This window comes from Staurois parvus, unplaced genomic scaffold, assembly GCF_062004578.1.
Source record: "Staurois parvus isolate SC_StPar_1 unplaced genomic scaffold, SC_StPar_1.0 ptg000596l, whole genome shotgun sequence".
NCBI classification, from domain to species: domain Eukaryota; kingdom Metazoa; phylum Chordata; class Amphibia; order Anura; family Ranidae; genus Staurois; species Staurois parvus.
Genome location: NW_028318392.1, coordinates 400,327 through 425,320, shown reverse-complemented (window position 1 = coordinate 425,320; position 24,994 = coordinate 400,327). Strand labels below are relative to the sequence as shown.

General features: G+C 50.1%; 1 protein-coding gene and 2 pseudogenes across 1 annotated transcript; all 3 read left to right on the top strand.

Moving 5' to 3' along the window:
• The first annotated feature begins 18,299 nt into the window (after positions 1–18,299).
• On the top strand, positions 18,300–18,392 carry LOC149449901 (U2 spliceosomal RNA; annotated as a pseudogene).
• On the top strand, positions 18,306–19,624 carry LOC149449900 (zinc finger CCHC domain-containing protein 3-like; the record flags this gene model as incomplete). The annotated part of the gene is made up of 1 exon (XM_089692576.1): positions 18,306–19,624. A coding segment is annotated over exon 1 (936 nt), but the record flags the coding sequence as incomplete, so codon positions are not given.
• A 4,508-nt stretch (positions 19,625–24,132) lies between these two features.
• Positions 24,133–24,247, top strand: LOC149449899 (U2 spliceosomal RNA; annotated as a pseudogene).
• Positions 24,248–24,994: the final 747 nt, after the last annotated feature.

The window sequence follows — 24,994 nt, the reverse complement described above, 5'->3', positions numbered from 1 at the left end:
GGAAAGGGATTGGAACACCTGTTGGGTTTTCATTGCTCTGTGCCCCATTAGGGAAATTCACCCTCTCTATTTGTCCTGTTAACCATTAATATTGAAAGTGATAGTAAAAGTAAAAGAAAATCCAAAATTTTGGGTTCTCCCCAGAAAAGTAAATAGAGGGAAAATCTTCCAATAAGGGCACTAGTTCTGGTGACATGGGGGCCCCAAGGGATTCTCCTAATTTGCATGGATTTCCTCTCACTTCCTGTTGTGGCTATGGGACAGAAAGTGAAGGGAAATCTCCCCAATGGAATACATATGGAAAAAATAAATTGGCAGAGGTTATAACCCACCCTTACTCTATACATTACATTACACTTTACACTAATACAGTTAAGTAGTTACATATCTACACCTCCTTCTCTCTAGTTCCCTGGTCTCCTCCTCCCATGCCTGCCTCCAGGACTTCTCCAGGGTGTCACCCATCCTCTGGAACTCCCTGCCCCAACCCATCAGATTATCACCTACTCTCCTCTCCTTTAGGCGCACTCTGAAACCCATCTCTTCAGGGAAGCCTACCCCACCCCCTGCTAACTTGCCGACCTCCTCCACTCTTCCTACCACTCCATCCCCCACAGCTATCTCCTCCTGTGCCACCATCCCCTCCCTCCTAGATTGTAAGCTCGAAAGAGCAGGGCCCTCGATCCCCTCATGTTTTGCATTGTAATGTACAGTGTTGAGCGAACTATTGGCGCTTTATAAATACTGTATAATAATAATCTTTAAAAGCAGCAAGTAAACTTTAATGTTACAGCAGAAATCCAGGCACAAATGTTTTTGAACCATGCATTGCATGGGCTAACTGCTCGTTTTTGTTTAGGGGTGATAACAGTGAAGATATACAGTCAGGTCCATAAATATTGGGACATCGACACAATTCTAACATTTTTGGCTCTATACACCACCACAATGGATTTGAAATGAAATGAACAAGATGCGCTTTAACTGCAGACTGTCAGCTTTAATTTGAGTGTATTTACATAAAAATCAGGTGAACGGTGTAGGAATTGCAACAGTTTGCATATGTGCCTCCCACTTATTAAGGGACCAAAAGTAATGGGACAGAATATTAATCATAAATCAAACTTTCACTTTTTAATACTTGGTTGCAAATCCTTTGCAGTCAATTACAGCCTGAAGTCTGGAACGCATAGACATCACCAGATGCTGGGTTTCATCCCTGGTGATGCTCTGCCAGGCCTCTCCTGCAACTGTCTTCAGTTCCTGCTTGTTCTTGGGGCATTTTCCCTTCAGTTTTGTCTTCAGCAAGTGAAATGCATGCTCAATCGGATTCAGGTCAGGTGATTGACTTGGCCATTGCATAACATTACACTTCTTTCCCTTAAAAAACTCTTTGGTTGCTTTTGCAGTATGCTTTGGGTCATTGTCCATCTGCACTGTGAAGCGGCGTCCAATGAGTTGTGAAGCATTTGGCTGAATATGAGCAGATAATATTGCCCGAAACACTTCAGAATTCATCCTGCTGCTTTTGTCAGCAGTCACATCATCAATAAATTCAAGAGAACCAGTTCCATTGGCAGCCATACATGCCCACGCCATGACACTACCACCACCATGCTTCACTGATGAGGTGGTATGCTTAGGATCATGAGCAGTTCCTTTCCTTCTCCATACTCTTCTCTTCCCATCACTCTGGTACAAGTTGATATTGGTCTCATCTGTCCATAGGATGTTGTTCCAGAACTGCGAAGGCTTTTTTAGATGTCGTTTGGCAAACTCTAATCTGGCCTTCCTGTTTTTGAGGCTCACCAATGGTTTACATCTTGTGGTGAACCCTCTGTATTCACTCTGGTGAAGTGTTCTCTTGATTGTTGACTTTGACACACCTACACCTACCTCCTGGAGAGTGTTCTTGATCTGGCCAACTGTTGTGAAGGGTGTTTTTCTTCACCAGGGAAAGAATTCTTCAGTCATCCACCACAGTTGTTTTCCGTGGTCTTTCGGGTCTTTTGGTGTTGCTGAGCTCACCGGTGCGTTCCTTCTTTTTAAGAATGTTCCAAACAGTTGTTTTGGCCACGCCTAATGTTTTTGCTATCTCTCTGATGGGTTTGTTTTGTTTTTTCAGCCTAATGATAGCTTGCTTCACTGATAGTGACAGCTCTTTGGATCTCATCTTGAGAGTTGACAGCAACAGATTCCAAATGCAAATAGCACACTTGAAATTAACTCTGGACCTTTTATCTGCCCATTGTAATTGGGATAATGAGGGAATAACACACACCTGGCCATGGAACAGCTGAGAAGCCAATTGTCCCATTACTTTTGGTCCCTTAATAAGTGGGAGGCACATATGCAAACTGTTGTAATTCCTACACCGTTCACCTGATTTGGATGTAAATACCCTCAAATTAAAGCTGACAGTCTGCAGTTAAAGCACATCTTGTTTGTTTCATTTCAAATCCATTGTGGTGGTGTATAGAGCCAAAAATGTTAGAATTGTGTCGATGTCCCAATATTTATGGACCTGACTGTACTTACCAAATCTGCCAATTCTTGGAGCACAAGACTGGTCCCTGTGGCTTCTGCCCCCCCTGCACACTAGTGGTCTTATGAATGGACTGTTTCTGATGTCATCACTCCCATAGACTGGCTCTAGGCGTGAGCACAGCAGGAACAGTCCACTGCTGGACGTGGGGGACCAAGGCTTTCTGGAGGATCGGAGGACAGGGTAAGTATAATTCTTCCCTAAACCCCTGGACAAAACACGCAGTTTTCCCATGCAGTGCGGGCACAGCCCCACTGCATGGGAAAATAAAACGTTTACATGGAGTTCTGCTTTAAAACAAGCCTAGGATGAAATTCATCATCTGAAGTTGTTCATGTTGGGTCTCACCAGTTTGCGCTCAAATAAAAAGGCTAACAGGCTGCCAAATCAGAGCTGGAAGCAGAGGTAGAACTAAGCTACTGAAATAAAAGTGAAAGTGCTTTCTGCTATCAGAAAGCTGTATTTGAGAATGAATTATTCTACACTGCCCGTAGCTGTGGAAGTAAGTGAGTGTATGTTCTAAAGCTTTTTATTGCTAGTTAAGAATATGTGAATATTTGAATGTCCATAGACTGATCAAAGCTCTGCTTTAAGTTCTATTTAGCACAACTTAAGGTTGTAATAATCCTTCACTGGTTTTTGGCTTAGCATATTGAACACAATAAAAAAAATTCCCAGTAAATTGTTTGTTAAAACTTTCATCGCGGCACGTGCAGTTTATGACTTTTAATGCTTGGGAGAGTGCATGTGGTCAGCATTGTTCAGATAGAGGTCAGGGGTCCTGCATCTTCCTAGAGCAGAATTAAAACTCATTTTGTACAAGCTTTAACATGTGCTCGGCTGGACACTGATAGAAGTCACAAGACTGCTCTAACTTCTGATGAGAAAAGGTATTTAGCAGGGGCGGACTGACAACTCATGGGGCAATAGGGGATCATGGGGCCCCTGTGTCCTTGCGCAAACTCAAAAAAGCCTATGAAAAAGGTACCAGGGGCATCTCATGGGGCCCCTTACTGACCCCGGGCCCTCAGGCAGTGCCCGAGTTTCCAAATGGTCAGTCCGCCCCTGGTATTTAGCAATTTATATGTACTAAAATAATTGCATTTACATGTTCTGTGTACTGTGGGAGACCAAATATAGTGAATGAAGGGTCCTGGGTTTAGTAACACTTTAACTGTCAGTCATACTGTCATGGCACTGAAAACTGAAGAATTACCCTGATGAAGGGGTATTTCAGATTAGACTAAAATGTTTAAATAGCACTGGCCCCTTTTCTGTTCCTGCTTTGGAGGGGGCATAATATACAAGTCTGACATATCTGTCTATACTTACAGTATCTAAGGTCAGAACCAAACAATTGAAAAAAAATATAGTTTTCTTTGATTAGTATAAAGTAAATAGGAAAATATTTTTATTTTCATCATTTTTTAATAGTTTCACGGTGAGGCAGATGTTGCATGGAAGGGTTTGGTGTTCTCTTCAATTGTAATACAGCTGAGTCTGTCCTAGTTTCAGACATTTAAGATGTAATAAGAGTGCCACATCAATAGTTATAAATTCCAAGACAATGTTTTTAATTTCGTATTAAGGTAATATGAAATAAAACAAAGCGTTTTGGCGATTCAGGGAATCCCCCTTCATCTGGAGTTCGGATACTCTCTCTTTATCAGGGACGATTACTTACATTTAGAGATGAGCGAATCGAAGTATCCGAAGTGGAATTCGAGTCGAATATCGGGAAAATTTCGATTCGTGCCGAATCCGAAAAACAGCCTAATTCGGACGCGCAAATCGAAATTTTTCCGAAAATGGCGGCTGACATGTGCGGCGACGGAGCGGGGATGTCGGGGAAGGCGCGCAGACAAGGCGCGCTGACCCATAATGCATTCCTCAACGACATGTGATCGCATCAGCCAATCAGCAGCCAGCCAGCCAGCACTGTGTAATGGTCGAGGTATATATAGCGGCCATTTTGGAAATCTTCATTTGCCTGCAGTCATTGAACAGAGGCAGACCGCTCTGTACTAGGGACAGGGACAGAGTTAGGGCCACAGAAACGAGAATTGGGGACAGAGAGAAGTTACTTAGGGACAGAGAACCATTACTCAGGGACACAGACTTGTTAATGAGGGCCACAGAATCGTTATTTAGGGACAAAGAAACGCTAGTTAGGGCCACAGAATTCATACTCAGGGACAGACAGAATTTTCACTCAGTGCCAGAGAATTGTTACTTAGGGCCACAGAAACGTTATTAGGGCCACAGAATTTTTACTCAGGGACAGACAGAATTGTTACTGAGTGCCAGAGAATTGTTACTCAGGGACAGACAGAATTGTTACTGAGTGCCAGAGAATTCTTACTCAGGGCCACAGAATTCATTCTCAGGGACAGACAGAATTGTTACTCAGGGACAGACAGAATTGTTACTGAGTGCCAGAGAATTGTTACTCAGGGACAGACAGAATTGTTACTGAGTGCCAGAGAATTGTTACTCAGGGACAGACAGAATTGTTACTGAGTGCCAGAGAATTGTTACTCAGGGACAGACAGAATTGTTACTGAGTGCCAGAGAATTGTTACTCGCACAGACACAAAATTGTTACTTGCACAGACACAGAATTGTTACTCGCACAGACAGAATTGTTACTCAGGGCCACAGAATTCATACTCAGGGACAGACAGAATTGTTACTGAGTGCCAGAGAATTGTTACTCAGGGACAGACAGAATTGTTACTGAGTGCCAGAGAATTGTTACTCAGGGACAGACAGAATTGTTACTGAGTGCCAGAGAATTGTTACTCAGGGACAGACAGAATTGTTACTGAGTGCCAGAGAATTGTTACTCGCACAGACACAAAATTGTTACTTGCACAGACACAGAATTGTTACTCGCACAGACAGAATTGTTACTCAGGGCCACAGAATTCATACTCAGGGACAGACAGAATTGTTACTGAGTGCCAGAGAATTGTTACTCAGGGACAGACAGAATTGTTACTGAGTGCCAGAGAATTGTTACTCAGGGACAGACAGAATTGTTACTGAGTGCCAGAGAATTGTTACTCAGGGACAGACAGAATTGTTACTGAGTGCCAGAGAATTGTTACTCGCACAGACACAAAATTGTTACTTGCACAGACACAGAATTGTTACTCGCACAGACACAGAATTGTTACTCAGGGCCACAGAATTCATACTCAGGGACAGACAGAATTGTTACTGAGTGCCAGAGAATTGTTACTCAGGGACAGACAGAATTGTTACTGAGTGCCAGAGAATTGTTACTCAGGGACAGACAGAATTGTTACTGAGTGCCAGAGAATTGTTACTCGCACAGACACAAAATTGTTACTTGCACAGACACAGAATTGTTACTCGCACAGACACAGAATTGTTACTCAGGGCCACAGAATTCATACTCAGGGACAGACAGAATTGTTACTGAGTGCCAGAGAATTGTTACTCAGGGACAGACAGAATTGTTACTGAGTGCCAGAGAATTGTTACTCAGGGACAGACAGAATTGTTACTGAGTGCCAGAGAATTGTTACTCGCACAGACACAAAATTGTTACTTGCACAGACACAGAATTGTTACTCGCACAGACACAGAATTGTTACTGAGTGCCAGAGAATTGTTACTCAGGGACAGACAGAATTGTTACTGAGTGCCAGAGAATTGTTACTCAGGGACAGACAGAATTGTTACTGAGTGCCAGAGAATTGTTACTCAGGGACAGACAGAATTGTTACTGAGTGCCAGAGAATTGTTACTCGCACAGACACAAAATTGTTACTTGCACAGACACAGAATTGTTACTCGCACAGACACAGAATTGTTACTCAGGGCCACAGAATTCATACTCAGGGACAGACAGAATTGTTACTGAGTGCCAGAGAATTGTTACTCAGGGACAGACAGAATTGTTACTGAGTGCCAGAGAATTGTTACTCAGGGACAGACAGAATTGTTACTGAGTGCCAGAGAATTGTTACTCGCACAGACACAAAATTGTTACTTGCACAGACACAGAATTGTTACTCGCACAGACACAGAATTGTTACTCAGGGCCACAGAATTCATACTCAGGGACAGACAGAATTGTTACTGAGTGCCAGAGAATTGTTACTCAGGGACAGACAGAATTGTTACTGAGTGCCAGAGAATTGTTACTCAGGGACAGACAGAATTGTTACTGAGTGCCAGAGAATTGTTACTCGCACAGACACAAAATTGTTACTTGCACAGACACAGAATTGTTACTCGCACAGACACAGAATTGTTACTCAGGGCCACAGAATTCATACTCAGGGACAGACAGAATTGTTACTGAGTGCCAGAGAATTGTTACTTAGGGACAGACAGAATTGTTACTGAGTGCCAGAGAATTGTTACTCAGGGACAGACAGAATTGTTACTGAGTGCCAGAGAATTGTTACTCGCACAGACACAAAATTGTTACTTGCACAGACACAGAATTGTTACTCGCACAGACACAGAATTGTTACTCAGGGCCACAGAATTCATACTCAGGGACAGACAGAATTGTTACTGAGTGCCAGAGAATTGTTACTCAGGGACAGACAGAATTGTTACTGAGTGCCAGAGAATTGTTACTCAGGGACAGACAGAATTGTTACTGAGTGCCAGAGAATTGTTACTCGCACAGACACAAAATTGTTACTTGCACAGACACAGAATTGTTACTCGCACAGACACAGAATTGTTACTCAGGGCCACAGAATTCATACTCAGGGACAGACAGAATTGTTACTGAGTGCCAGAGAATTGTTACTCAGGGACAGACAGAATTGTTACTGAGTGCCAGAGAATTGTTACTCAGGGACAGACAGAATTGTTACTGAGTGCCAGAGAATTGTTACTCAGGGACAGACAGAATTGTTACTGAGTGCCAGAGAATTGTTACTCAGGGACAGACAGAATTGTTACTGAGTGCCAGAGAATTGTTACTCGCACAGACACAAAATTGTTACTTGCACAGACACAGAATTGTTACTCGCACAGACACAGAATTGTTACTCAGGGCCACAGAATTCATACTCAGGGACAGACAGAATTGTTACTGAGTGCCAGAGAATTGTTACTCAGGGACAGACAGAATTGTTACTGAGTGCCAGAGAATTGTTACTCAGGGACAGACAGAATTGTTACTGAGTGCCAGAGAATTGTTACTCGCACAGACACAAAATTGTTACTTGCACAGACACAGAATTGTTACTCGCACAGACACAGAATTGTTACTGAGTGCCAGAGAATTGTTACTCAGGGACAGACAGAATTGTTACTGAGTGCCAGAGAATTGTTACTCAGGGACAGACAGAATTGTTACTGAGTGCCAGAGAATTGTTACTCAGGGACAGACAGAATTGTTACTGAGTGCCAGAGAATTGTTACTCGCACAGACACAAAATTGTTACTTGCACAGACACAGAATTGTTACTCGCACAGACACAGAATTGTTACTCAGGGCCACAGAATTCATACTCAGGGACAGACAGAATTGTTACTGAGTGCCAGAGAATTGTTACTCAGGGACAGACAGAATTGTTACTGAGTGCCAAAGAATTGTTACTCGCACAGACACAAAATTGTTACTTGCACAGACACAGAATTGTTACTCGCACAGACACAGAATTGTTACTCAGGGCCACAGAATTCATACTCAGGGACAGACAGAATTGTTACTGAGTGCCAGAGAATTGTTACTCAGGGACAGACAGAATTGTTACTGAGTGCCAGAGAATTGTTACTCAGGGACAGACAGAATTGTTACTGAGTGCCAGAGAATTGTTACTCGCACAGACACAAAATTGTTACTTGCACAGACACAGAATTGTTACTCGCACAGACACAGAATTGTTACTCGCACAGACACAGAATTGTTACTCAGGGCCACAGAATTCATACTCAGGGACAGACAGAATTGTTACTGAGTGCCAGAGAATTGTTACTCAGGGACACCTAATCGTTGAATTAAATAGTATGTCAGACAACATGCAGAGGAGTGGCAGAGGAGGCAATGTTTTAGGAGCGAGCAGACGTGGCAGCAGAGGAAGGGGTCGAGGCAGCAGTATTCGCAGCCAGAGGCCAGTGCTCCCGGTGTCATCCAGCGGTCGTGTCTCCACCGACAACCCTGCCGTCATTGATTGGTTGGCTCGGTCGTCTTCCTCTTCCCAGGTCACCTCTGACACCTACAGCCAACGGTCGGTGGGTACGTCAGACACAACCGTTAGTTGGCATGGCCCGGGACCAAGCCCACTGAAATCACGTGTCCTCTACCTGCCCCTGTCCTTTGCTGTTCCCTCACCAAGCGAAGTATCGCATGCTGTGGGCTCAGCCCCACTGTACAGTGAGGAAGAGCTAACAGAGGGCGGTCAGGAACGGGGGGAGACATCGGCCTTTTCAGCAGCCAAGCGAACAAGTACTGGCGAGGAGAGTGGCTCGGTAGCCGGTCTAGAGACAGGTCTGTCTCCTGACCCAGACGCAGCCGAGGGGGCTAGTAGTGAGGCGGAGACCCTACTTGATGATGAGGAGGTTGATCGCACTTGGCAGCCTCGTCGTCATCAGGCAATTTCTTCCGCATCATCAGGAGAAGAGGGTGGCAGCTTGGCAGCGAGCAAAACAGTCGGTGGGTTGCCCAGGAGACAGCAGCAGGGTCGCATCAGTGTCAGTGGAGCCAAACGTCCACGGAGTAGAGCACCAGCTCCACTGCAGCCTACCACCACGGCCAGTAGTGGTGCCGGTGCGCACGGAGGAAGTAGCAGTCAGCCAGTGAAGAGTAGCGGGGGCAAAGTTTCCTACTCGGTGGTGTGGCAATTTTTCCTCAAGCCGCCCGAGGAAGTAAACGTAGCCGTATGTCGACTATGTGGCCAGAAATGCAAGCGTGGCCAGGGGGCCCATGTTGGGACTACAGCGTTGCGTCAGCATATGCAGCGTCACCATTCGGTGGCCTGGGAAAACCGTGATAAACATACGGCGGTTCTGCCTGCCCCAGCCCCCGCTCCATCACCCGCTCCGTTACTTGCTCCGTCACCCGACGTCGTCAATCGCCCTCTATCAGCCAGTCAAGGCTCCAACACCTCTGCTGAGGGGAGTTGTCGCTCGTTGGCATCTTCCGCTCGTTCAGATGCTCCTTCTCCTGCTACTCCTCTTCTCGGATTCCGTCAACAGTCTTTCTTGGAATCCGTATCCAAGAGACAACAGTTTGCGAGCACGCACCCGACGGTGCAAAAGCTGAACGTCCTCCTGTCCAAGTTGCTGGTGCTGCAGTCCCTCCCTTTCCAACTGGTGGACTCAGCACCTTTCCGAGAAATGATGGCTTGTGCCGCGCCGCGGTGGAGAGTGCCAAGCTGTCATTTCTTTGCCCAAAAGGCAGTGCCAGCCCTGCATTCACATGTAGAAGAGATGGTGGGCCAGTCTTTGAGCATGTCGGTCTCTGCCAAAGTGCACGGCAGCGCCGACATGTGGAGCTGTAACTACGGTCAGGGACAGTACATGTCATTTACGGCCCACTGGGTGAACGTGGTGCCGGCACAGCCGCACCAGCAACTTGGACAGGTCACGACGCTTTTGCCTCCACGTTTGCACGTCCTTGGTCCAGCAAGCATGTCCGCCTCTACCACCTCTTTTTCCGCCGTGTCCTCAGCCGCCACCCCCGTGCCAAGTCCCATTACCCGACCGGCATATCACATGTGCAGGGCGCAACGGTGTCACGCTGTGCTGCACCTGGTATGCCTTGGCGAACGTAGTCACACAGGGGAGGAACTGCTGAGTGTAATGAACAGAGAAATCGACAGATGGCTGTCTCCGCGCAAACTAAAAATCGGAACCATGTTGACTGACAACGGAAAGAACATGGTGTCTGCTCTGCGTCAAGGAAGGTTGTGCCATGCGCCATGCATGGCTCACGTGTTCAATCTGGTTGTCAAGCGGTTCCTAAAATCCACCATCCCACTGCAAGACATCCTTAAAATGTCACGTAAACTGTGCATGCATTTCAGCCATTCCTACACCGCAAAGAACACCCTCATTGAGCTGCAGCGGCAGAACGGAATTCCACAGCATCGCCTGATCTGCGACGTTGCAACAAGGTGGAATTCAACCCTACACATGTTAGACCGCCTTTACGAGCAGCGAAAGGCCATCACCGATTTCCTGATGTTACAAGCGGATAAAGGTACTCCCCTGTGTAACTTAGATGTCAGCCATTGGCAGCTCATGCGTGACACCTGCCGCTTGCTCAGGCCCTTTGAGGAGGCCACGCTATTCGTGAGTCGGCAGGACTATGGGATGAACGACGTCATTCCTCTGTTGCACGTCCTGGAACAAATGCTGTTAACAATGGCTGGTCAGGGTGCGGTAGACGTGGCGCACAGATCTCAACGCCACATGACCCCTGTGGGGGCAGGACAGGAAGAAGAGGAGGAGGTAGAGGAGGACATTTGTGCTCAGGAATTATTGAGTGAAATGGGTGGTTTTTCCACTCAGCGGACAGGAGTGGAGGAGCAGGAGCATCTGGTAGAGGAGGAGGAGGAGGAGACAGAGGACCCAGACGCACCGTGGCAGTATGCTGTGGAGATGGAGGCAGGGAGTCCCTCGCATTCCTTGGCACAAATGGCCCATAGCATGCTCGGTTGCTTGCGTAGCGACAGCCGAATAATAACCATCAGACAGAGGGATGACTTTTGGCTGTCCACCTTGTTGGACCCTCGCTACCGGTCCAAAATGGTGGCCTTTTTCACACCTGCTGAGAGGGAGGCCAAAATTACGTACTATAAAAACCACCTATGTAGTCAGTTGGTCTCTGCCTTTGTGCGCCAACGTCCATCCTCAGACACTGTGGGCCCTGTGCGCTCGCGTTCCGCTGGCATGGCAGCAGGGGAGGGGTGGGGTGGTAGGAGCAGTGGCAGCTCCACCAGCAGTGGCTGCCTCAGTCTGCAGTCGATGATGAGTAGCTTTCTTCACCAGCGCAGTGAGGAAACTACTAACCAGCCGCAGCAGCAGCAGCAGCATCAGGTGGACCTGGAGCAGGAGCTCAAACAACAGGCTTGGGCCTACTTGGACAGCACCCTGCCAACCGAGGTAGACAATCCCCTTGACTACTGGGCAACGAAACTTGACCTTTGGCCCCAACTAGCTGAATTTGCCCTTGAAAGGCTGTCATGCCCGGCCAGTAGCGTGGCATCGGAGTGCGTGTTTAGTGCGGCAGGAGGTATTGTAACTCCGCGGAGGACACGACTGTCCACCCAAAGTGTGGAGAGACTCACGTTTGTGAAAATGAATCAGGCGTGGATTAGTCTGGATTTCAAACCACCAGTTCCTGACACAACTGACTAAATCCGCCATGAATCATGCCTCAAACATGTGCCACTTTCAGGTCTCCTCACACTGCTGGTGTGTTTAATTTTTTGACATAGGGTGCTGGCAGATTACGGGCCTCCTATAGCTGCTGCCAGGCCCCTAATCTGCCATAGGCCCCTATATACCGCCTCCTCATGCTGCTGCTAGGTCCAGAGTCTCTCATGGGTCCCTGTACGGCCTCCCATTGCTGCTGTCTCCATCGCCACACTCTGCTGCCATGTGCCACTTTCAGGTCTCTTCACACTGCTGGTGTGTTTAATTTTTTGACATAGGGTGCAGGCAGATTACGGGCCTCACATAGCTGCTGCCAGGCCCCTAATCTGCCATGGGCCCCTATATACCGCCTCCTCATGCTGCTGCCAAGTCTAGAGTCTCTCATGGGTCCCTGTACGGCCTCCCATTGCTGCTGTCTCCATCGCCACACTCTGCTGCCATGTGCCACTTTCAGGTCTCTTCACACTGCTGGTGTGTTTAATTTTTTGACATAGGGTGCTGCAAGATAACGGGCCTCACATAGCTGCTGCCAGGCCCCTAATCTGCCATGGGCCCCTATATACCGCCTCCTCATGCTGCTGCCAAGTCCAGAGTCTCTCATGGGTCCCTGTACGGCCTCCCATTGCTGCTGTCTCCATCGCCACACTCTGCTGCCATGTGCCACTTTCAGGTCTCTTCACACTGCTGGTGTGTTTAATTTTTTGACATAGGGTGCAGGCAGATTACGGGCCTCACATAGCTGCTGCCAGGCCCCTAATCTGCCATGGGCCCCTATATACCGCCTCCTCATGCTGCTGCCAAGTCCAGAGTCTCTCATGGGTCCCTGTACGGCCTCCCATATCTGCTGTCTCCATCGCCACACTCTGCTGCCATGTGCCACTTTCAGGTCTCTTCACACTGCTGGTGTGTTTAATTTTTTGACATAGGGTGCTGCAAGATAACGGGCCTCACATAGCTGCTGCCAGGCCCCTAATCTGCCATGGGCCCCTATATACCGCCTCCTCATGCTGCTGCCAAGTCCAGAGTCTCTCATGGGTCCCTGTACGGCCTCCCATTGCTGCTGTCTCCATCGCCACACTCTGCTGCCATGTGCCACTTTCAGGTCTCTTCACACTGCTGGTGTGTTTAATTTTTTGACATAGGGTGCAGGCAGATTACGGGCCTCACATAGCTGCTGCCAGGCCCCTAATCTGCCATGGGCCCCTATATACCGCCTCCTCATGCTGCTGCCAAGTCTAGAGTCTCTCATGGGTCCCTGTACGGCCTCCCATTGCTGCTGTCTCCATCGCCACACTCTGCTGCCATGTGCCACTTTCAGGTCTCTTCACACTGCTGGTGTGTTTAATTTTTTGACATAGGGTGCTGCAAGATAACGGGCCTCACATAGCTGCTGCCAGGCCCCTAATCTGCCATGGGCCCCTATATACCGCCTCCTCATGCTGCTGCCAAGTCCAGAGTCTCTCATGGGTCCCTGTACGGCCTCCCATTGCTGCTGTCTCCATCGCCACACTCTGCTGCCATGTGCCACTTTCAGGTCTCTTCACACTGCTGGTGTGTTAAATTTTTTGACATAGGGTGCAGGCAGATTACGGGCCTCACATAGCTGCTGCCAGGCCCCTAATCTGCCATGGGCCCCTATATACCGCCTCCTCATGCTGCTGCCAAGTCCAGAGTCTCTCATGGGTCCCTGTACGGCCTCCCATTGCTGCTGTCTCCATCGCCACACTCTGCTGCCATGTGCCACTTTCAGGTCTCTTCACACTGCTGGTGTGTTTAATTTTTTGACATAGGGTGCAGGCAGATTACGGGCCTCACATAGCTGCTGCCAGGCCCCTAATCTGCCATGGGCCCCTATATACCGCCTCCTCATGCTGCTGCCAAGTCTAGAGTCTCTCATGGGTCCCTGTACGGCCTCCCATTGCTGCTGTCTCCATCGCCACACTCTGCTGCCATGTGCCACTTTCAGGTCTCTTCACACTGCTGGTGTGTTAAATTTTTTGACATAGGGTGCAGGCAGATTACGGGCCTCACATAGCTGCTGCCAGGCCCCTAATCTGCCATGGGCCCCTATAAACCGCCTCCTCATGCTGCTGCCAAGTCTAGAGTCTCTCATGGGTCCCTGTACGGCCTCCCATTGCTGCTGTCTCCATCGCCACACTCTGCTGCCATGTGCCACTTTCAGGTCTCTTCACACTGCTGGTGTGTTTAATTTTTTGACATAGGGTGCAGGCAGATTACGGGCCTCACATAGCTGCTGCCAGGCCCCTAATCTGCCATGGGCCCCTATATACCGCCTCCTCATGCTGCTGCCAAGTCCAGAGTCTCTCATGGGTCCCTGTACGGCCTCCCATTGTTGCTGTCTCCATCGCCACACTCTGCTGCCATGTGCCACTTTCAGGTCTCTTCACACTGCTGGTGTGTTAAATTTTTTGACATAGGGTGCAGGCAGATTACGGGCCTCACATAGCTGCTGCCAGGCCCCTAATCTGCCATGGGCCCCTATATACCGCCTCCTCATGCTGCTGCCAAGTCTAGAGTCTGTCATGGGTCCCTGTACGGCCTCCCATTGCTGCTGTCTCCATCGCCACACTCTGCCATGTGCCACTTTCAGGTCTCTTCACACTGCTGGTGTGTTTAATTTTTTGACATAGGGTGCAGGCAGATTACGGGCCTCACATAGCTGCTGCCAGGCCCCTAATCTGCCATGGGCCCCTATATACCGCCTCCTCATGCTGCTGCCAAGTCCAGAGTCTCTCATGGGTCCCTGTACGGCCTCCCATTGCTGCTGTCTCCATCGCCACACTCTGCTGCCATGTGCCACTTTCAGGTCTCTTCACACTGCTGGTGTGTTAAATTTTTTGACATAGGGTGCTGGCAGATTACGGGCCTCCCATTGCTGCTGCCAGACATGTAATCTGCCATGGGCCCCCGTACCGACTCCTCATGCTGTGACGTTGCAACAAGGTGTAATTCAACCCTACATATGTTAGACCGCCTTTACGAACAGCTAAAGGCCATCACAGATTTCCTGATGTTAAAAGCGGATAAAGGTACTCCCTGTGTAACTTAGATGTCAGCCATTGTCAGCTCATGTGTGACACCTGCGCTTGCTCAGGCCCTTTGAGGAGGCCACGCTATTCGTGAGTCGGCAGGACTATGGGATGAATGAGGTCAAATCGGCCATGGGCCCCCGTACCGCCTGTTCACGCTGATGCTGGTCCCACAGTGTGACCTGGGTCCCTGTACGGCCTCCCATTGCTTCCACTCTGCCATGTACCTCTTTGAAATCTCCTCACACTCCTGCGGTTGTCCATTTTGTCATAGGTTGCTGGCAGATTAGCGGCCTTCCATAGGTGCCGCCAGGCCCCATATCGACCATGGGCCCCCGTACCTCCTGGTCACGCTGCTGCTGAGCCCACAGTGTGACCTGGGTCCCTGTACGGCCTCCCATTGCTTCCACTCTGCCATGTGCCACTTTGAAATCTCCTCACACTCCTGCGGTTGTCCATTTTGTCATAGGTTGCTGGCAGATTACAGGCCTTCCATAGGTGCCACCAAGCCCCTAATCGGCCATGGGCCCCCGTACCGCCTGGTCACGCTGCTGCTGGGCCCACAGTGTGACCTGGGTCCCTGTACCGCCTCCCATTGCTCCCACTCTGCCATGTGCCACTTTCAGGTCTCCTCACGCTCCTGCTGGTTTCCATTTTGTCATAGGTTGCTGTATGGCCTCCCATTGCTGCTGCCTCCACCGCCACACTGTGGCTCCAAACACTGGTTTTGGCCCCGTGACTGGCCAAAGGAGTGAAGTGTGCAGTGATTCTAAGATCGACGGCACTCATCTGCATGTCATACTGACAGACAGTATTATTTCTCTTCCCCAGCAGACTCCAAGGGCATTTAAATTAAAGGTACAGTGTTCTGCACTAATATTAAGTCTCTCTGAAGCCTAGAAACACCCTTTTTTAAGTTAAATTCACAGCGAATTTATTCGACTCGAATCGAATATTGTCCACGAATTCGCCGAATCAGTCGAATCGAATTTTTCATTTCTTCGCTCATCTCTACTTACATTCATCCACTACTGAACTAATATTTTTGATGAATGCCAGCTATTCTCCCCTTTGAAAAGAGAGTGCCTTAACCCATGAAGCACATTGTTTTTTTTTTATTTATGTTACTCAAATATGAGACAGTTAAAAATGATCTTGGGTTTTACAACCATCTGTATGACACTATGGGGAAGGGCTGGTTTGCTCCAGCATAAGAAATCTGATGCAGACACATGCAAGCATGCAAACTACAGCATGTGGCACTGTGCATTCATTTAGAAATTGCTGAGTGGTCTTCACCTAGTTCATGATTAACTATAAACTGAAATGCTAATTCTGCATTCCTGTGTACAACTCAGCCTGCCTTCTGACCTACCTTGGGACATTTTCCTACTCATCATGACCTTGGACTACCTGTTTGACTTATACCTCTGCTGCCTGACAGTCAACGACCTTGGTTTGAATCTTCAGCACTTTTCCTGCTTCCTGATTTGATACCTTGCTGCTCAAATGTGTGTCTTGGTTATGTTCCTGTCACCTGCTCTGGTACCTCTAAGCTTCTGAGTTTGGTTTCAGCCATGTGGCCTACAGCCACCTACACATGCATCCTACAGATGCACAGATCCAGTACTGCCTGGTACAGATACCACACTGGTACAGACAGGGGCGGACTGACCATTTGGAAACTCGGGCACTGCCCGAGGGCCCGGGGTCAGTAGGGGGCCCCATAAGATGCCCCTGGTACCTTTTTTATAGGCTTTTTTGAGTTTGGGCAAGGACACAGAGGCCCCATGATCCCCTATTGCCCGGGGGCCCCATGAGTTGTCAGTCTGCCCCTGGGTACAGATACCACTCCGCATCTTCACATTCCCTGTCACCATCTCCTGAAGTGTTGGGGGGATATGCAAGACAAACCTCCTCATCAACTTGTCAGGTATTTGACATACCCTCTTATCACATCTTCTGCATTTGGATCCTGTCCAGAGAAAACTTTTTTTTGTGTTTCCTATTTGATAAGTGAAGCCTAGCCAAAGCCAGTGCGCTCTATGAGCTGGATTTTAGTTTGACAATATGGGACTTGAATAATAAAAAGATCCAGTGCCTCTCCAGGGTAGTAGTTCTGCTAAGGTAACAGACAAATAGCACATTGGCACACTGGACTAGACTATGTCTACAAAATATTACACTGCCTTAGATTCCCCTGAATGACAGCCTATTGAATTGCAGCCCTGTGCTCCTAAATTCCCTAATCTTCCCCAACCTACCATTTTGACCTAAATTGCCAAACCTACCAGTGCCCTCTGATACTTCATTGGTGGACCTAACACCTATTATCTTTTTCTAATCCTCACACCTGACACCAAAAACATTCTCCCCTTTAAGAAATGTTTTATATATCCAGACACCCCATTGGCTAACATCACTGATCTCAGGCATAGACCTTTCCACTACTTTTACTACCTTAAATACATTTTTGTTAATGATTCTCACACTTCTAAACTAATTGTGGGTCATTACACACAAATAAATCTTCTAAATCCTCTGAAAGAACATACAAATGTCCAAGAATTGGACACTGATCTGGGTGCAGAAAAACCCTTAAAGATTGATTGATCATTTGGAGAACAATCTCTGAATGTTCCCAACAAATTGTAATGTTAATCAGCAAATAAAGTCATGACAAGATGGTATCTAGTCCCAACAAGATTTGTGCACCTTTGCCCCTCAGCACCCAAAAACTTCTACAGAGGCTGCAATTCTTATTGTTCTATAATGCATATTTCATGCTCCTGCCCTGCAGTGATTAGATTTTTCAAAGGTCTTCCATCTACTTTCATAGCTTTTTCAATATTTGATCTTCACCAGCCTTATTACACACCATAACTAATGCTGTACAGAAACCAAAAGGAAGGTTTCAAATCTACCAACTAGAAAATGATTCTACATCTAGTGATTCAACCTCAAAGAAATGTTACATAAAGGCCCCAACAAGCATGTACCTATGTGATGATTCCCATCAGAGTCTAAACAAGCTTTATTGACCTCAAAATTGTAGTTGTGTGGAGTATGTAGATGAACTTAAAGTAGTTGTAAAACCTTACATCTACTCAGTGAAATGACTGGCCTCAGGTGATTCCCAGAGAAAAAAAATTCTTCTACATAAATCGTACCTGTTAAACTCTAATCTCCATATTCCTAAATAATTTATTGAATAAAACTCACTAGGTATAATGTATGTACCTGTTCATATTCTAACTTTTCTTCAGACGATGTACTATATCCCTAAGGTGTGATTATGCTGTCTTCAACTAAATAAACAGTCAGTAATCGCTTCTCGGCCTTTTGGCTAAGATCAAGTGTAGTATCGACCTTGCCTTTAGGGGTGTCCCGGCTTCCAGCTAGGACGTTGAGAAACACTTGCATCTATCCAAGCCATTTGGTCTGTGTGGGGTACCCTCTTCTCGGCCTTGTAGGATCGTCGGTTAAATCCGGCTTCACCTACTTGCTGCTATTGGGTTTGAGGCTTAGCCCCCACACAGAACGAGTTTGTGATCTTCCCCCCCCTTGTTCACTCTGCGTTACTACCTCCGGGCAGTAGACGCTCAATAGCCTTTTCAAAGGCTAAGCAAGCGAGAGTGAAGCCGCCGAGGAAGAAGAAGGAGAAGGAACCCGACCAAGATCCCTGGGAAGCCCTTCTGAACTCCTCTGCGCCAAGATGGGGAAGAAACAGACCGTGAAGAAGCCACAGAACGCCACCACCGCCAAGACCCCGGGAGAAGCCGCCTCCGCCTCCACCTCCACCCCAGACCGCCCCGGCCCTGCAGACGGTCTCCCTCCCTTGGAGCCCTGGATGAAGCAGACAGTCGTGCTGCGGCTGAAAGAGGTGGATGGCAGAATCCCGGAAATGACCCCGGAAGTCTTCGGCAAGAAGATGATACTCGAGCAGGGATTTAGCAAGGCAGAGACCCTGTCGGTGCAGTCCTTTGTGAGAGGTATGTTCCTGGTCACCTTTGTCTCACTACAGGTGTGCAGAAGGTACTGGGAGGCAGTGAAGACCGCTGGACCCGACTCCCTCTTCCGGAAGTTCGCTGCGAACTCTCCCATTCAAAGGGACGAAAGAAGGATCACGGTGTCCATGAGGAACCCTCACGTCCCCGGCAGAGACATCGCCACCTACCTCCAAAGGTTTTGTGTCGTGTTGAAGGACCCAGTCCGGATACTAGACACCAACGGCTTCTGGACTGGTAAGTGGGCTGTGTTTTGCAGGCTACTAAGAGATCGTCCCGCTGGAGATCTCCAACACCTGCAACAATGCTTCTCCCTGGGATCGTCATCAGGACTCCTACACTACCCGGACCTACCCCAGTCATGCCGCAAGTGCGGCCAGCCGGGGCACGAGGGTAAGGAATGCAGTGTGCTTTCTTGTAGGTTCTGTAGGTCTGCAGGTCACGAGACCAAGGATTGCCCAAGGTCCAGAACCTGCAACCTCTGTGGACGGTCCGAGCACGTCTACAGAGACTGCCCAGAAAGAAGCAGGACGTACGCCGGGGCCCTGAGCAAGGGCCCGGCCACCAAACCAGCGCCACAAAAGCCTCCAAAGGACCCGGGTAAGAGGAACCCCCCCCAGACCCCAGGTACCCCTGCCCCTGGTCCCCCTGCCCCTGGTCCCCCTGCCCCTGCCCCTGGCCCCCCCGCCCCTGGCCCCCCTGCCCCTGCCCCGGGCCCCCCCCCCCTGGTCCCCCTGCCACTGCCCCCCCTGCCCCTGGTCCCCCTGCCCCCGGCCCCCCTGCCCCCCCCCCCCCCTGCCCCTGCCCCTGGTCCCTCTGTCCCGGCCTCCGGCCCCTCGGCCCCTGGTCCCCCTGCCCCTACCCCCCCTTGCCCCCCTGCCCCTGCCCCGGTCCCACCCCCCCCGGACCTGTCCTCCCAGGAGGACTTCCCGCCCCTTCCCCCTGTCACCCCTGCCAGCAACTCTGCGGCGGGGTACAGGAAGCGGAAGAAGGAGCAGGCCAGCCCGGCGGCGGAGGACATCTCCTCTGCCACCAAGCGGCCTGCCGTCCTCCAGAATGCCGCAGGCCCCGACCCCGTGGGGGAGGACCTCGACACGCTGGAGGAAGAAGAGGTGGAGGAAGAGATGGCTCTGACCCAGTCGGAACCAGATCTCTCCACCGACTTCAATGAGGTCCTCAACGAGGTCCTCAATCAGATTGGTCTGGGCCAGGACACCTGTCAGGCTGCAGAGGTCACAGAGGTCGCCCCCCCTCCCCAGGGGAGGTAAGCACAGCCCCTGCCGACTAACCCCTTCATCTCTTTCCCATGATGGCTGAGATATCTATCTTTTCCATTAATGTGAGGAGCATAAAGGACGTGTCTAGGAGGCAGACTGTGCTGACCTTTCTTTCCACACAGCAGAGTGATGTGTACATGCTTCAGGAGTGCGCACTTCCCCCTCTGAGGAGGTACACTCATTTGTCCTCCCAGTGGACCCATGGTCCCTCCTACTGGTCTGGGGGTGGCGATTGCAAGTCTGCAGGGGTTGCGGTTCTCATCCGGGGAGGACGTTTCACTGTTGACTCCGTCCATGAGCTCGTCTGTGGCCGCCTTCTGGTCATAGATGGTTCGTGGGCGGGGGAGCCCGTTAGGCTCATCAACGTGTACGCCCCCCCGGAGAAGAACGCGCGGCTGGAACTTTTCCAAACCCTGCGGACGCAACTCGCCACAACGAGAGCAGTAGTAATCGGCGGTGACTTTAACTGTCCGATAGAGGAGGATGGGCGCAGCTCCAGCATATACGCAAAACTCGACGTCACCTCGAAGCTGCTCCGGGAGATGATTGCAGAGGCTTCCCTGCGAGACGCAGTGGGATCCGTGGGGCGCGGTTCCGTGAACTACTCATGGAGCCGCCCCGATGGATCCGTGCGCTCCAGGATTGACTTTGTGCTCACCTCCAGGGCAGTCAGGCACCGCGGGTTCTCCATGGTTCCCTGCTTTTTCTCTGACCACAGGGCCATTCACTTTCAAGGTGATCTGGGAGAGGGCTTTGCCCCGGGCCCAGGCTCCTGGAAGCTGAATTGCACCCTGCTGGGCGATGAGGAACTGCTAGCGGAGCTCAGGGAAATCTACGGTGCCTGGCGAGAGGAGAAGGCTTTCTTTCCTAAGGTCAGCGACTGGTGGGAGTTCGTGAAAGTCAAGCTGCGCAGCTTCTTTCAGGCCAGGGGACGCCAGCAAGTGTGTGCCAGGAGGAAGGAACTCAGGAGGCTGCAGCGTCAGCTGCAGTCCCTGCAGGACCTTCACCACTGTGGCTGGGACGTGAGGCAAGACCTGGAGGACACCAAGAAATGCTTGAAAAAGCACTTTGAGGAAGAATCCAGGCACATTGTCTTCCGTGCCAAAGTGGAGCATCTCGAGAAAGGTGAGAAGTGTAACTCTTTCTTTTTCAGGAAACTCCACTCAGGACACACACCCCTGTCGGAGCTGCGTGACAAGACTGGAACACTCCAGAAGGGGAAGGAGGCCGTGATGGAAGTGGTCAGCGACTACTACTCCGACCTCTACTCTCCTAAAGAAACGAACTCGGAAGCGGCCGACAGGTTCTTGTCAGGTATCTCTAACACTATTGATCCTGCAGGTTTGTCGGCCACCAACGCCCCCTTGACGTTGGAGGAACTGCACTCTGCCGCTAAATCCTTTAGGCAAGGCAGGACCCCGGGTTGCGACGGTCTCCCAGCGGAGCTTTATGTAGCGCTGTGGGATCTCGTGGGCCCGGACCTGCTCGAGCTGTACGAGGAGATGGTGGTGGAGGGCAAGATGCCTCCTTCGTTGAGGGAGGGGATGATCACGATCCTGTACAAGCGTAAGGGGGAGAGATGTGACTTGAAAAATTGGCGTCCCATCTCTCTTCTGAACGTGGACTACAAGATCCTCGCCAAGGTCATGGCGAACAGACTGAAGGCTGTCATCGGACAGATCATCAACCCGGATCAGACTTGTGGCATTCCTGGCCGCAGGATTGCGGACAGCCTAGCGCTTGTCCGGGACACGGTCCAATACATCAAGGACCGCCGTGTGCACGCGGCCCTGGTCAGTCTTGATCAGGAGAAGGCCTTTGACCGTGTCTCCCATGGGTTTATGTGCAGAGCCCTGCGCAGGTTTGGTCTCGGGGAAATGTTTTGTTCATATGTTGACATCATGTATAATGACATCTGTAGTTCCGTGCAGGTGAACGGCTGGAAGACTGACCCCTTCCCGGTTCTCTCCGGGGTCAGACAAGGCTGTCCTCTCTCACCTCTGCTTTTTGTTTGCTGTATAGAGCTCTTCGCCGAATGCATCAGACGGAATCCAGAGATCGGGGGAATCACCGCACCGGGACCAGACAGACGGGAAGTGAAGTGCTCGCTCTACATGGACGACGTGACGGTGTTCTGTGCCAACCAGCGCTCCATCGACCTGCTCGTCCAGACCTGCGAGGACTTCGGCCAAGCTTCGGGGGCAAAGGTCAACTGCGGGAAGTCGGAAGTCATGCTCTTCGGAAAGTGGTTCCTGCCTTCTTCTGCATCCATGCCCTTTGGCATCAAGACAGACTTCATGAAGATTTTGGGAGTTTGGTTTGGTGCCGAGGGCGCAGCCCTGAAGTCTTGGGAGGAGAGACTGGCCAAGATGCGCCAAAAGTTTGGACTCTGGAGCCTCAGAGACCTCACCATCGAAGGGAAGACACTGGTACTCCGCAGCGAGATTCTCCCTGTGTTGCAGTACCTCGCCCAGGCCTGGCCCCCCCGGGTCAACACCTGCAAGGCCATCACCAGGGCGGTGTTTCACTTCATCTGGGGCTCCAAGATGGACAGAGTGAAGCGGGCAGTCATGTTCAAGGAACCCCTCAAGGGCGGTAAGGGCGTGCCCGACATCGCCACCCAGCTGAGGGTGTTCTTTGCTTGCAACTGCGTCCGCAGAACTTTGCCAAGACGGACTACGGACTCTGGCGGGAACGCAATGTCCCGCTTCTTCCTGTTGCCTCTCTGGAGGTCCCTGGGGTGGGACACTTGGGATAGTTCCATCCCCTACAACTGGGACACTCCTTGGTTCTACTTGGATACCTTCAAGTTCATCAGGGAGCAAGGGCTGCAGGGAGTCAAGCCGGACTTGTGGAAGCCAAAGACGATCTACAAGCTCATCCGAGCCAGCGACATTTTGGAGTCGGTTCCAGGCCTGCCTTCAGACACCTGCAAGGTGGTCTGGAGGAATGTTTCTTCTAACATCCTCACCAACAGGCATAAAGACCTGGCATGGATGGCTATCCAGGGGGGACTGCCTCTCAGGACATTTATGCATGCCAGGAACCTGAGCAGATACAGACACTGCCCCTTCTGCATCACCCATGAGGAAACGTCTTATCACGTTTTCTGGGAGTGCTCATTTGCTCAGGCCCTGTTGGGGGCCCTGGAACCTGAACTCAAGGACTTTGTGCCACAGACAGCCATCACTCACTTTGGGGTTTTGAATGGACTGTTCTGTGGAACTTTTTCTTTGGAGGACATTGACGGCGCCTGGCGGGTGCTGTGCTGTTTCAAGGACGCTTTATGGTGCGCCAGAAAGCGCCTCACCCTCCAGCGGGAGAGGATGTCCATTGAGGACTGCCGCAGACTGATCCTCAGTCTGCTCAGAGACTATTCCTTGTTGGACTTTAAGGAGGAAGAGGACGTCTGAAGATTTCCCCCTTCCCCCTACTCCCCCTTGCGTGTCTTTGTCCCTTCAATAAAGCTTCGGGCCTGTGTTTCCCCCTCCCCTCCCCTTCCACCCCCCCCCCCCCCCCACACACACCCGATGCCTATTGTTGATAGTGTTTTTTTTTTCAGTTATCGTTTTCGTGCATGACATAGTAACTAGGAAATGTATATCGTATTAGGATGCTACAGTTTTTGGGGTAAGCGGCGTCATGCATGACGTGGTGGTCCGGGGGATTCATCCTCCGTGCACATCACGTCAGGCATCATACCGCTGAGCGAATGTATTTATTGGCCTGAATGTATTTATCGTATGTTTGGAACTGTATTGCTATGTGGTGCGCTGCGTCGCAGTACAGGGTGAGATGTACCCCGATTACACGTAACATGTTGTTTTTGATGCTTCTGCAATAAAAGTATCTTTTCAATCAAAAAACAGTCAGTAATCGCTTCTCGGCCTTTTGGCTAAGATCAAGTGTAGTATCTGTTCTTATCAGTGTCCAGTGGGGGTGCTCCCGACCATTCTAGTTTACGGGGATGGTTGTTGTATAGTACCCTCACTGGTATGATGGGGGTCCGGAAGGCTAGTACCGGAGGGACAGAAACCAGGGAGCGCCATGATTCGTTCTGGGGCCTTGGGAGTAATTCCTCTGGGGAGACCGGAAAGACCCAGTACCTCCTGATCTGAACATGCTACCTTGGTCTGGCCAGGGGCCGGGGACGCAAAAAGTCCGCAAACTCAGTGCCCCCTGGGGAAGACGCTCTCAGGGGTGTCACTAGTAACACTTGGGTGTGGGACCCCACGGTGTGAAGATGACACATGGCCACTGTTTTTCACTTCTTTTTGCACAGCGCCCTAAGGACCAGGTCTTTTGGCTAAGTCCAGGGCAATTTTTGCTACAGGCCTCAGGGCCTGGTCTGTGCACTATTAGGCACGGTACCACTTTTTTATTTTATTCTATTTATTTAAACCACTCCCACGTTTTGTCACTTTTTCTGTTCTTATGTGTGTGTTTTTTTTCACGGATGGAGGGTGTGGGTCCTCGGGCCTTACCTGAAGTCTAGGGGGAGGATGTGTGGCCATACGGTTCCTTCCTCCCCTGATCCCTAGGGGGTTTTCTCTTCGGGAGAACCCCCTTGCCTAGTACTGGATGTCCGGCTTCGGCTGGGCATAAGGAACGGTGGTCCACCAGGCCTTTTGGCCAGGAGGACCAAATGGGAACCTTGTCCCTGTCAGGAGCTTCGTGCCCCGGGGGATCGGGTGAACGGTCCAACCCTTTTCGGGGGTAGGACAAACACACCCCTAA